Here is a 14,266-nt window from a genome sequence, read left to right as displayed (position 1 = left end):
TCTATTTTAGTGTTTTTCCCTTTGTTCTTGAAAATATTGACTCTGTCTTATTTTGTTTATTTTTTGAGTAATAAAACTGTTTTTTTAAAATTTAACTGAAGCTTATTAATTAGTTTAATGTTTGGTAAAATTATAGGTATTCATTCGAAAAATGTGCCATTTTGAGAATATTGATTGGTTAAGAAAAAGAAATAATTAAAATTACTCTTTAGTTCATAATGACTCTTTTTCTTCATTATTAGTTGTTTGACATTTTCATGTCTACTTTAATTTAGATAAACAATGATAATGCCACTATAGAAGAAAATGAATAAACAAATGAAAATGTCTATTATTTTTAGTGCAAACTTTCCAAATTCATTTTTAATTTGTATAAATTTTGATTTTTGAATAGATTAGTTGATGACTAATTTATACACAACATGCAGAGTAGGTAATCAAATTAAGGTCCACTTATTAGCGACATCCCAAAAACATTCAAATTACACAAAATGGAAGATTTTAACAACGAACATAACGGGCGCTATGTGGAGAGGGAGGAAAGAATAATGGATACAGTATGAAGGTCTTTTCTTACCTTCAAAAGAACCAAGTCAAAACAAACATGATACACACACACATAAGCTAAACAGTAGTAGCAAAAAAAGTTCGACAATTTGGATCTATATAAGGATATACCTTATCAATGGCTATATCAGGAACCGATACCCGAAAAGTATGGGATACCGATAAATATTGAAACCTTGGCTAGAGATCAAACAGTAAAGAAGTCGATACAAACATGTAATAGTGCTGTCAAAAATGTCGAGCAGCAGATGAGACAGAAATAGACGAAAACTTCAGCTTTGGAAATTGCCATGGAAGAATTCATTCCGAGCCACATACAATAAACACCATGTCCACATGAGCTACTGGATTGGGATGATCATGTTGGTTGAGGCAAGCAACTCATAAGTAGTTGGATTGTCCTCATATAAGCGTTTCGTAAATGTAGCAGACAAAAACAAATCATCCAAACCACCATAAAGCGACATATAATTGGAGTTGGTAATAACTAATAAGTAAAAGTAACATAACTGATGTTCATAAAACATAAAATGTCAAGGTTGCATTTTACTGTGACAAGCAGATCAAAAATCTCCTTAACACGGGTGCTATATCCAGGTCTCATCAAAATTTTAAAAAAGAACTAAAAATCGTACTGGGAGGAGCTCCTAATCAAACAGACTGAATCCCATGTCGTCGTCACTTTCCTCCTTAGGCTCTTCCTGTTAGTCATTTCAAACAAAAGCGAACAAAAGGTTCAGAGATATGGAATGAAAATTGTACTACTTCTAGATAAACCTATTTCCCTCTCCCTCTGCTCTCACTAGGAAGCACACTTGATGAAAACACATGAAGCACAAAGGGTTCTAAATTTAATTTTTGTTCATGTTTAATAAATTCTTAGCACGTATACAAGGTTGGGTCAAAAACTCCTCAGTTCTACCGAACACATAACTTAAACCTACATACGACTCTGCTCTCACCCTCTCTAAGAAAAAAAGATAAAACTTGAAAAACATTTATAACTTCATGATTGAGGAGATCCTACAAACCATTGAATATAATTCAAGAACTCCCAATTAAGGAGATTCCACCAATTATTTATAATTACTTTCTTCTACCTACCGTGAATACCAAATCATTACCCCTTAATAACAAGTTCAACATCCACACATATATTAGGAACACACAACTCATCATTAAGAGACTCCGCCATGTATTTAAAATCATCTTTTCATTAATAACATGTTTGCCAAAATTTTTACCTCTTCTCATTTTTTTCATAAAATTATTTATCCATGTGTTTTCATCAAGTGTAAATAATATCCAAATAATGTCTGAAAGAAGATTCCAGGATATGCTCATCAAAATCACTTTTTTCATCAACTACAACAAGTTTTCCTTTTCATTGTTATAGAAGTAAATAAGAAACATTCTTCTCACCTTCTTTTCCTCGGCAGCAGGAGCAGCAGCCGCAGCACCAGCAGCAGCACCACCAGTGGGGGCAGCAACAGCAACTGCACCACCACCACCGCCAGCACCAACATTCATGATGAGATCACCAATATTTTTCTTCTCAGCAAGTTTAGCAAACAGGAGAGGCCAGTAGGGCTCCACTGTCACATTAGCTGCTTTGACTAGAGCTGAAATTTTCTCAGCCTAATAACACATCAAACACAATCAGATTCAATCAATGTCACATTGAAGCTCTATAATTAGAAAATATTATACATTAAACACAATAAAAATATTACAACACATCAAAAACCTGGATTGGAAATATTATAAAACCAATAGGGTTTGAAAATATTACACACCAGAACAAAATCACAATAAAACTGAAACAACAAAAACCCTAGGATTAGAACAATTAGGGCAAGAGAATCTTACGGTGATTGGAATGTCCTCATCGTGGAGGATCAAGCATGCGTAAGTGGCAGCAAGTTCTCCGAACGACATACTGATTAACTAACCTGTTATTAACAGTGAAAACACATGTAAATGCTCAATCACTTTGAAAATGTCAAAACATAAATGAAAATGCTAATGCACAGTGAAAATATGTTCAGACACCCCAAAATGACGAAATAAACTGAGAAAAATATGAAAACTATACGAGCAAGCTAAATTGCATTCAAAAAAGGGTGAAAACACATGAAATGCTCAATCGCTTTGAAAATGGAAAAAAAAAATGATGATGGACGGTGAAAATCACATGGAAATGTTCAAACACAACCAAAATGACGAAATAAACAGATAAAAATGCTGAGAAAATAGTGAAAACTATAAGAACAAGCTTAAAAGCATTCAAAAATGATGAAAATCACATGGAAAAGCTCAATCACTTTGAAAATGGCAAAAAATAAACGTAAATGCCAATGGGTGAAAACCACATGGAAATGTTCAAACACACCCAAAAATGATTAAATGAACTCCTTAAAATGCTGAGAAAACTGTGAAAACAGTACGAGTAAGCTTAATTGCATTAAAAATGGTGAAAATTACATAAAATTGTTCAAACACACCTAAAATGATTTTAAAAACTGATAAAAATCCTGAGAAAACTGTGAAAACAATATGACTAAGCTCAATTGCATTCAAAATGTTCAAACACACCTAAAAATGACAAAACAAACTGATAACAAATGCTGGAAAAATTGTGAAAACAATGTGAGTAAAGCTCAATTGCATTCAAAATGGTAAAAATTACATGAACATGTTCAAAAGCACCTAAATGACGAAATAAACTGATGAAAAAGGTCAAAAACAGTAGGAGCAAGCTCAATTGCATTCAAAATGGTGAAAATCACATGGAAAAGTTCAATCACTTGGAAAATACCAAAAGATAAACAAAAATACTAATGGACGATGAAAATCGCATGTAAATATTTCAAAGCACCCAAAAATGACGAAATAAACTGATAAAAGATGCTGAGAAAATTGTGAAAACAATATTCGGAAGCTTAATTGCATTCAAAATTGGTGAAAACTACATGTAAAATATTCAAACGCACCCAAAAATGACGAAATAAACTGAGAAAATAATGGAAACTAGGTGACCAAACTTAATTGCATTCAAAAATGGTGAAAATTACATGAGAATGTTCAAACGCACCTAAAAATGAGGAAATAAATTGATAAAAATGCTCAGAAAATTGGGCAGCCAGTGCACCAAAGCTCCGGCTATGTTCAGGGTTAGGAACGGCCCGACCACAAGTGGCGGAACCAAAATTTTTAAATCGAGGGTGGTTCGACATCTACTATTTATACCTAAAAAAGTATATTTTAACGATGTATAAATAGTATAATTTTTTGCCAAGGGGGTTCGGATGAACCCCTGGATACATGCTGGGTACTCCCCTGCCGACCACAAGGGTCTATTCTACGATATTCGTAAGCTAAGCATTAAAAATGGTGAAAACTACATTAAAAAGTTCAAACGCGCCCTAAAATGACGAAATAAACTGATTAAAATGCTGAGAAAATTAAGAAAACAATATGAGCAGTGAAAATTACATGAAAATGCTCAAACGCGCCTAAAATGACGAAAAAAACTGAGAAAAAAATGCTGAGAAAACTGCGAAAACTACATTCGTAAGCTTAGTTGCATTCCAAATGGTGAGAATTACATAAAAATGTTCAAACGCACCTAAAAATGACGAAATAAACTGATAAAAAATGCAGAAAAAAACAGCGAAAACTATATTCATAAGCTTATTTGCATTCAAAAATGGAGAAAAAAATATTGTTTACCTTCGAGAAGACGGCGAATGAATGTACGGCGAGTTAGAGGGCAATTGCTGATCTTCTCCTTAGGGTTAGGGTTTTGTAATTGTTGTTGGTTATAAACTTATATAGTGAGAGAAGACCTATATGGGCCTATGTGATGAGAAGTTTAAGGCCCAACTTTGTTAATGAAGCCCATTAGAGGGCCCAACTTATAAGTCCGAAAAAAGGAACGTTTAGTTGGCGAACAAAGTTAAATATGAATTATAATACGAGAATTGAATAATGATAAAATAATAAAATGAATATAATTTTATTAGTAAATATGAGGAGGAAGTCTCACGTACAATTCTCTGAGAAGGAAATGGCTATCTACTTGAGCTTCGATCAAGCACTATTGATCAATATACAATTCAATAATATTGGGGTATAATATAAAACATGTAATTGATTTTACATTAGATAAATTGTATGAATTTTTATTTAGTTTTGACTTTGAAATGACTTTGAGAGGACATTTTTGACATTTTAGTGCTTTATAATGAGATTAGTAATAAGTTGTTTGTTAGCCCACATCGAGTGTTGTTATAAAAAATAACAACACAATTGTGGTTTTATTGAACCCCAAATTGCTAATCCTGAAATAAAAAAATGAAACAAGAGATAATATGTTGTATTTGAGTCGAGGATCTTTTGAAAACAACTTATTTACCTCCACGAGGTAGTGATAAGAGTGCATACACTCTACCCTTCTCAAACTCCACTTGTGAAACCTCACTAGGTATGTTGTAATGTTGTTTGTATTTCACGAACCAAAAGACTCTAAAATGTTTTATATCAAACTCTCCAAAACATAAGTTGATTGAAATCGTGAACGAAATAAACACTTAACTTGATCAAGTTAGATTAAGATGTATTAAATAACCTCGATATGCTTAGCAATCATATAGGCAAATTTAAGCTCGATGCACATAACATTATGCATTCAGTTCATGCAGCGTCCATCAAAAGACCATACCCCAAAGAGGCGTAATGTAGCCAGCCTATCCTGACATATCAACATGTCTAACACTAACAGTAACAACTAGAATTTCTCCAACTTCCTATTGATACAACTCATTACCAGCCAGAGAGAGCCTTCATACATGCAACTTATACCCTGCAGAGCTAAATATAATACCAATAACAGAACAAAATTGATCAAATGGTAGTAAGGGTGGAGATCTAACATGGAAAGTACAGGTTCGACAAAATTCAGTAGTTTTGGTCCAAACCATGAATGTGTTGGGAAATCTACTGAATATATACATATAATAAATTTCAGAACTCATAAGCTTCAAATCCAGAACATACAAACTTCAATTCTTGAATAAGCCTCGACACGGTAGAGCAGAACCAAACATTCGGTTTGTGTTACATACATAAATCCTTCAGCATTTAGCTTCATTTACGTATCGAGACATTTTTGGCATTGATGAACACCGAAATTTGTGTATAACGAAGCTTCATTAACGTAGTGAGACATTTTGGCATCGATAAACACCAAAATTTGCGTATAACGAAGGTAAGAACAGCATAAAGGGGATACCACCATCACAGCAGAAGGGGTCTTCAATGCAATAGTGGACCCTGAATGCCTTTGCTTAATGCATTTCTCTGGTTTTGATGCCGCGTTTCTTCTTTGAAGGGGACAAAAATCACGGTAGAAACGCATCAACTTATTCAGGTCCCGCATTCCAGTGCTGGGACAAGCAAAGGACATTGCCAAATCGTAAATGCTTCCACAATTAGCAAGTAGTTGAAGCCACATCGACAGTTGATGGTTCTGCAGGTTTTTCTGCAGTAGAGTCGCTCAATTTCCTCTTCTTCTCATTACGGCGCTGCTTATTTGAGGTGCGGTCAGCAGTGGAAACAATTTTTGAAACAGTAAAGCCAGCAACTTCAAAATCATGGGATCTGTTTGGGAGTAATGCATTACGAACGATGACATCAACCCCATCATATGTCCAGACACCTAATTTAGCCTCTCCCTTTAGTCCAATGGCAAACCAACCAAGACCAGAAGCCGCAATATCAACAGAACTTGAATCCCACATATTTCCATTCACGTGAAATTCCCTCTTCAACCATTTCCCTAGCTCCTCAAGTCGTCCCTCTCCAATCGGCGGCTGACAAAATGAAAAAATAATACAGCATTTAGTCAAAAAGTCAAAGCACAAAAGCAACTAAATCAGGTATCTACATCTGTTGGGGACCAGTGTTATCAAAAGTGGAAAGCACAAAAAAGCTCTAAGATCTGGTAGGGCTTTAAGCGCAAATAAAAGTGAGGGCTTTAATGAAAAAAGGTGCAGGTGGAGAAAAAGTACAGTTACATGTGACTAATAATAATAAGGATGAATAACAAATATATGGCCCACGAAATTGAAAAAAGATTACAATATAGTGAGAAATCAATTGTTTAGTGTCGCATCTTCAGGAAACACTTAACGGCAACGAAAAATATGCCTCAGAGCCTTGATGACAACATTAAAGCACACATTAAGCGAGGCGAAGCTCTCAACATATTTTGCGCCTCACTTCAGGGCTTAAGCACACCTTTGACAACAATGTTGGAGGCTTTTGACTCTTGAGTTAGTAGCCAAGCAATATAGGAAGACTTCTACAAATAGTATGCTGAAGCATTTGAAGAATCCGGCCCCTGCTAGAGGTCCTTTTAAGTTTTATGAGAACCTAAGCCATCTAGCAAACTATGCTTCACCACCAGCTCTCAACCTTAAAGTTGTAAGGCTATGAAAGAAAAACAAACGAAAGCAGCAAAAGTAGCATCAGACAACTGAATGAAGGATTCAGCAGAGATATCTGGAGAAAACATGCTAGTTCACAGAGAGTGGAAGTGATGTCGGAATCAAACACGCATGTGCAATTTCAAAAATTTGCTAATGTGGTACTATAGTTCATTTAATGAATTACTAGTCACACAATGTTATATCAATCTGGTATATTTTACACACCCACAGGAGTGCGTTTAGGTAGATAGACCATTCACCCAGTGCTGCTACCCACTTCTACTAAGGCTGGGCTTAATAGGAGCAAAAGACTTGGAGGCAACAACCAGAATCGTACATTATTTGATCATGGAAATGCCATATCCGATAGCACTTCTTATTGCCCCACAGTTCCAAACAAGCATCAGTTTTGTAGATGAGAAACTTGAAGGATGCTCTAAGACTGTTGACACCCTTAATTCCCGGCGTGGGGATGTTCCAGTACCTAACATTTCTATTACAAAAGAGCATTTATTTAATCCTCTCAGTCAAGAGCCCCACACAGTTCCAAACATAGCATCAGACTGTTATACTTTATTACTTTTTACTTAAAACTCAAAACACCCACTTTCCTACAACACTCCCATCCAATACTGCTATTCAGTGGCACTGAACTACGGGCAAATAAAACAATAGAAAGTGCAATATCATAAACTTCAGACAGAAGGAACTTGTTAAAAATTAAGATTTGAAATTAGAAAGAAAGAAAGACAACATCCAATTCCTAAAGCAAATAGTACCTGCAGCTGACGCCCAAAATGTTCTTCCAGCATTGTGCTGACATTCTCTGTCCTCCCCATATGAAGTGGAATGAGCGGAGATGCCCAAACTGTAACATACACAGAATCAACAGATAATTCTTCCACATCCAATCGCATCAGCCCACCTATATGAACTGAATATCCTACCTGTCCACAGCAAATAATGAAATCATGAGATTTCAAAGTGAATGACGCAAACTAAACTAGAGAAAGCAGGTTCTTCAAGTGAAGTTCAAGCATAAGCATAGGCAGACATATCTGATGGAGGATGGTGCAATGAAATGACAAATTTAGGTTGTATTTCATATTTAGATCCTGCATCTAAGACGATACAAGCAGACCAAAACGGTGACATCTCCACAAGCATTTTTACAGGTTAATAATCTAATCTCTGGTAATATTTTCCCTGGGCATACCTTGCTATTAGATTTTTTTTTAATGCTCTGAATCTCCAAAAAAAAACATTTCAGTTGACCAAAACCTTTTTAAAAATGGAGAAAAATAAACACACTTTTGTTAGGTAAGTAAATTCGGTAAAAACAATCATAAGGGCATCATAGATAGTTGATTTTTACATATTATAAGCAACGATAAGCACTACACTGGGGAGAACTTAAGCCAGTATAGCACCTAAAAAATGAGAAAGAAATAATGAATCATACAAAAGTTGCTTCCTTTATTAACTTTTGGTTATCTATTAACAATCAGTGCAAAGATTGGATAAGACTAAGATGGTTATAACGAGATGGACTCAGTAAAATTTCAATATTTGTATTCACCTTGTAACTTGTAAGAACTATTCAAAGAAAAGGTATCAGATTCAAATCCAATAGAGACGAATAAACACTAGGTGATTTCTTCCCATTTGTCCTAGCCGTGGTGGACAAGGCAACCTGGTATATGTTTCTGGTGGGAGGTGGTAAGTATCCCGTGGAACTAGCTGAGGTGTGCAAATTCAGGCCCAGACACTACGGTTATGGAAAAATAAAGGATTTTAAGTGATAAGATCCAAATTCCTCTTTCATACTTGTATGATAATAGTTTGATTTCTCCGAAAGAAGATGAACTAAGTCAACAACACTCAAAATTGAAAGTGAAGTGCAATAGAAAGAAAGCTTTGCAGTAAAATAACACATTTTTTACGCAGCCTAGAGTAGAATTATGAACCTTGATTCTATATGTCCTTGGCTTCAACTCTTTACTTATATGAACTAGCTTCTGCTCTTCCCTAGTCAACCTTGTTGAAATCTGATGCGGATGTAAAAGCCCTGGAGTATCAAACAACTTGGCATTCCTTGGAAGCACCCCTTCTACCCTCAGTATCCCCAATGTAGTCCCCAGCACCGGTGCTTCTGTTAAATGACTTATATTACCACCAGAACACTTTCCTATTGCATTGATCAATGTGCTCTTTCCAGCATTTTGTGCTCCTACTGCCCAAATATGCCCTCTTGGCCCGGCCAGTCCCACTACATCATCAACCAAATTCTTTACTCCCCAATCCCTCACTGCACTAACCATATGTACACTCGTCAACTTAATCGCCCCACCCTCTCTTGCCCGTGTCCTGACCCAATGTTCAAGCCTAGTAGGTGACAATGAGCTAGGTAAAAGATCAATCTTTGTAACTACTAATACCATTCTAGGTACATTCCCAGATTTCCCCTCCTTCCACGCCCGCGAATTCTCTTCAATTGCCCTAGAAACTAACTGAGCTACTTTTCTGGGAAACGATCCATCGAAATCAGATGCGTCAACCACCATCAAAACAACAGCTCTCGCCCCACTACTCGACATCAACCTCCTCCCAACAGTGTGATCAAAATCGAAATCAGGCAATAAATTCTCCACACTCGGATGCTTAACCTTCCCATAATGCCTCAAACTATGACACCTAGCACAAACAACTGGCTTTTCAGCTTTCTGAACTGGGTTTTCAACATTTTCTTGATTTTCATGTTCTACAACCTCATTAAGCAAACCCCTTTTGAGAGAAAATGATATTTCTTGCTCATCAACAATTGGATTCTTGTTAATGGGTGTTTTATAATTTGGGGTTTTGACACAAGGCTTGATGAAATACCCTGGTTGTTTTTGGTCAGAATCTTGCATTTTGACACCACAACCAGGGCAAACAACATCAGAAATGGATTCCTCAAAATTCCCATCTCTAGAAACTGATAAAGATTGGATTTTTGAAGGTGTAGATAAGTTTCTGAAGCTGAACAAGAATGGTGGGACAAGGGTTTTAGCAGGGTTTTGGGTATAAACATTTTCAAGAATTGAAGGAAAAGAGTTGAGTATATGATTTTTATGTGTATATGCTGAGAGAGTAAGTGGGAGAAGCAATTTCTTCAGCTTTGATGGAGAAAGTGATCTGATTATCATTGTTCTTTCTGTTAATCTAAAGTTGTTGTGAAGAGCTTTCAGAGGCTTTAGAGGATTAAGGAATTTGTTGTCTTTGGACAGTCTAAACTAGCTAGGTTTCATTGAATATTTTCTAGAGATAATTAGGCATTGCCTTTCCATAAAAATAATTATCGAAAAAATAATTATTTATTATATAGGCATATATAGTCAATGTATATTTTATATATAGTCAATCTATATTTAGTTTTTGAGTGTCTCATAATGTATATTCAGTATATAATTCATGTATAAGTAATTTATATTGTATAGTCAATGTATAATCACCGTATATTTTCTATGATTTTAGTTATTTTTTATGTAAATAAAATATGATTATATTTGTTGTAAACTAATTAATTTATTATATATATTTGAAATTGTATTTATTTTTTTATTCGTATTGGAGTTCGACTATTTTGAATTCGATCTGTGTAGGGCCCATTTAGAGAGAACCATTTTCTAATAAGGATTTTTCATATTCAGAATTCAAATCGAGAGCGTGTTTTATTGAAAGTTTTAATTTTCCTCTCTTTTTTTTTTTTTTTTTTTGGAAAAAAGATAAATTACATTAGGCAAATTTTTTGTGATGAGCACGATTGAGAAGAAAAAAATTAAAGGATTTTAAATTTGAGAAATTCATTAATGATATTCCTGCTCAACTAATGATTTGATTTAATTTTTTGATTATTAAATCACATTTAATAGGATAATATGACTCTAATATAATTAAATAATATATTATATTAACCAAAAAAAAATAACTATATAAAATGAGCCATAATAATGTCAAAATTCTTAAATATGTTCCTAAATTCAATTCGCACGATTGAAATAATGAACACTAATAATAAGAGAGTAATACGCATGAAAAATTGAAAAAAATGTTTAATTGCTATTGAATAACTCTTAAATGCTAAAAAAAAGTCGTATGGATCATGGTGAGTTTATAGAAATTCTCCCCAGATTATTATAGAGGATTCTGTAAAGGTTATGCAAAAAATTTGTTTGGATGTCATATCACTCAAAAAGTTTATGGGCTAACACAAACAAAAAATTAAGAAAATTGTTTAATTTCTATTGAATACCCCCTTAAACGTTAGAAGAAGTCGCGTGTATCATGGCGAGCCTATAAGAATTCTTCCCTAAATCATTAAGGATGATTCTGTAAAGTTTAGCAAAAAAAATTAAAAGGATGTCATATCACCAAAAAATTCATAAGCTAACATACATGAAAAACTGAGAAACTCGTTTAATTCCTGTTGAGTGACCCCTAAATGTTAAAAGAAGTCGCGTGGATCATGGCGAGCCTATAGGAATCATTCCCAGGTCATTACAGATGGTTCTATAAAGGTTTTGCAAAAAAAATAATTACCAGATGCTAAATTACCAAAAAAATCATGGGCTAACACACACGAAAAACTGAGAAAATCGTCTAATTTCTGTTAAGTGGCCTCTACATACTAAAAGAAGTCATGTGGATCATGGCGAACCTATAGAAATTATTTTCCAGGTCATTACAAATTATATTGTAAAAAGTTTTGCAAAAAAATTGACCGGCTGTCATATCACAAAAAAATTAATGAACTAACACACACGAAAAACTAAAAAAATCGCCTAATTCCTATTGGGTAACCCTATATACCAAAATAAGTTACGTGGATTATGGAAAGCCTATAGGAATTCTTCCCCAGATCATTACAGATAGTTCTGTAAAGGTTTTGTAAAAAAATTGACCGGATGTCATATAATCAAAAAAATCATGAGCTAACACACATGAAAAAGAAGAAAATTGTCTAATTCTTATTGAGTGATCCTTAAATGTGAAAAGAAGTCGTGTGGATCATGATGAGCCCATATGAATTCTTTTCAGGTTATTATGGATGATTCTGTAAAGGATTTGCAAAAACATTGACCGAATGTTGTATCAATTAAGACAACTGCCTAATTTCTATTAAATGACCCCCTTAAATGTTAAAAGAAGTCGCGTGGATGATGGAGAGCCTATATAAATTCTTCCCTAGGTCATTAAAGATTGTTTTGTAAATGTTTAGCAAAATAATTGACCAAAGTCATATCTGAAAAAGTTAATAAGCTAACACACAGGAACACTTAGAAACTAGTCTAATTCATGTTGAGTGGGCTTAAACTATAAAAGAAGTCACGTGGACTGGCGAGCCTATAGGAATTATTTTCAGGTCATTACGGATGGTTCTATAAAGATTTTGCAAAAAAATTGACCGGATGCCAAATTATCAAAATATTAATGGGTTAACATACACGAAAAATTGAAAAAATCACATAATTCTTGTTGAGTGGCCCCCCAAAACTAAAAAAGTTGTGTGGATTATGGATAGCCTATAGAAATTCTTCTCCAAGTCATTATGGATGGTTCTGTAAAGGTTTTGCAAAAATAATTGACTAGATTTCATATAACTAAAAAATTTATGAGCTAACACACAAAAAAAATATAAAAAATCACTTAATTTCTATTGAGTAGCCACTAAATGTGAAAAGAAGTCGCTTGGATCTTGGCAAACATATAGGAATTCTTTTCCAGGTCATTATAGTTGGTTCTATAAAGGTTTTACAAAAATATTGATCGGATATTGTATCACCAAGAAATTCATAGGCTAACCACAATAAAAATTAAGAAAAATTACATAATTTCTCTTGAGTGACCCCCAAATGATAAAAGAAGTTGCGTGGATCATGGCGAGCTTATAGGAATTATTTCCTAGGTTATTTAGATGGTTCTATAAAGGTTTTGAAAAAAAATGATCGGATGCCAAATCACCAAAAAAATTCATGGACTAACACGCATGAAAAAATGAAAAAATCGTCTAATTGCTATTGAGTGACCACTTGATGTTAAAAGAAGTCGTGTGGATCATGGAGAGCCTATGAAAATTCTTTCCCAAGTCATTACGGATGGTTCTATAAAAAAAATTGACTAGATGTCATATCACTAAAAAAAAAATCAAGAGTTATAACACACACGGAAAACTGAAAAAAATTCATGATTATTGTTAATTGGCTCCTAAATGCTAAAAGAAGTCGTGTGGATCATGACGAGCGTATAGGAATTCTTCTCGGGGTCATTATGGATTGTTTGTAAGGTTTTTTCAAAAAAATTGATCGGATGTCATATCATCAAAAAAATAATGGACTAACAAACACAAAAAATTAGAAAATCGCTTGATTCCTATTGAGTAACTTCTAAATGCTAAAAGAAGTCGCGTGGATAATGGTGATCCATTAGAAATTCTTCATTAAAGATGAATCCGTAAAGAATCCGCAAAAAAATTAACTGAATATCGTATCACCAAAAAATTCATTATCTTATTATTCTTTTCATTCTTTTTTGAAAGCATATAAGTGGAAAAAACCCAATAAAATATCACCTTTTACACGATAAAACTTTATCTACGCCTAATGCTTATATTAGTGTATCATGGTTAATTTATTTTTATTAATACGAGAATACCTCTATATTAGTACTAATAGTGATACATGTGTATTTGATTACATGTGTCTTGCTTTTATTGAATTGTTATAAATTTCGAGTATGGTTAAGCTTTTACCCTTAATCAAGTGTGAGGTGATAAAGTACATTTATTGTATGTAAATACATGTGTCACAACTCACAAGTGCCTAAGACGCTCATGTTGGGGGTTCGTTCCCCTTGGTCAAATTGCCCTAATAGTTCCCCAAATCAAATAAGAAAGACAAAAAAAAGTGCAACGATATAATCAGGATCACAATCTAATCTTTATTGGTCAGTCTATCCTAATTGTGCTCCAAATTAAATAAAGAGATCAGAAAATCCAACGATTTAACCAGGATCACCGTTTTGACCTTTGTTGACCAGCCTGTCTTAATAGTGCCTCAAAACAAATAATAGAGACGAGAAGAATGCAACCATCTAATCAAGATCACAGTTCTGACCTTTGTTCATCAACCTACCCTAATAGTGCCTCAAGTCAAATAAGAGAGACGAGA

The 14,266-nt window shown here is 34.2% G+C and overlaps 2 protein-coding genes across 2 annotated transcripts; both read right to left on the bottom strand.

Moving 5' to 3' along the window:
* Window positions 1-1,038: 1,038 nt before the first annotated feature.
* On the bottom strand, window positions 1,039-4,402 carry LOC129887804 (60S acidic ribosomal protein P1-like). Its single transcript, XM_055963034.1, has 4 exons — window positions 4,300-4,402; window positions 2,437-2,519; window positions 1,990-2,205; window positions 1,039-1,268 (listed from the first exon to the last, which is right to left on the bottom strand). Exons 2-4 carry the CDS (start codon window positions 2,503-2,505, stop codon window positions 1,215-1,217), a joined length of 339 nt encoding a protein of 112 aa, XP_055819009.1. The 5' UTR covers window positions 2,506-2,519; window positions 4,300-4,402; the 3' UTR covers window positions 1,039-1,214.
* Window positions 4,403-5,347: 945 nt separating this feature from the next.
* LOC129887802 (GTP-binding protein BRASSINAZOLE INSENSITIVE PALE GREEN 2, chloroplastic) lies at window positions 5,348-10,316 on the bottom strand. The gene is made up of 3 exons (XM_055963033.1): window positions 9,026-10,316; window positions 7,838-8,005; window positions 5,348-6,440 (listed from the first exon to the last, which is right to left on the bottom strand). The coding sequence occupies exons 1-3, from the start codon at window positions 10,244-10,246 to the stop codon at window positions 6,060-6,062; spliced, it is 1,770 nt and encodes a 589-aa protein (XP_055819008.1). The 5' UTR covers window positions 10,247-10,316; the 3' UTR covers window positions 5,348-6,059.
* Between the last annotated feature and the right edge of the window lie 3,950 nt (window positions 10,317-14,266).

This window comes from Solanum dulcamara, chromosome 4 (genome assembly GCF_947179165.1).
Source record: "Solanum dulcamara chromosome 4, daSolDulc1.2, whole genome shotgun sequence".
NCBI classification, from domain to species: domain Eukaryota; kingdom Viridiplantae; phylum Streptophyta; class Magnoliopsida; order Solanales; family Solanaceae; genus Solanum; species Solanum dulcamara.
The sequence above is the reverse complement of the archived record's forward strand: the minus strand, read 5'-3'. Positions and strand labels throughout refer to the sequence as shown.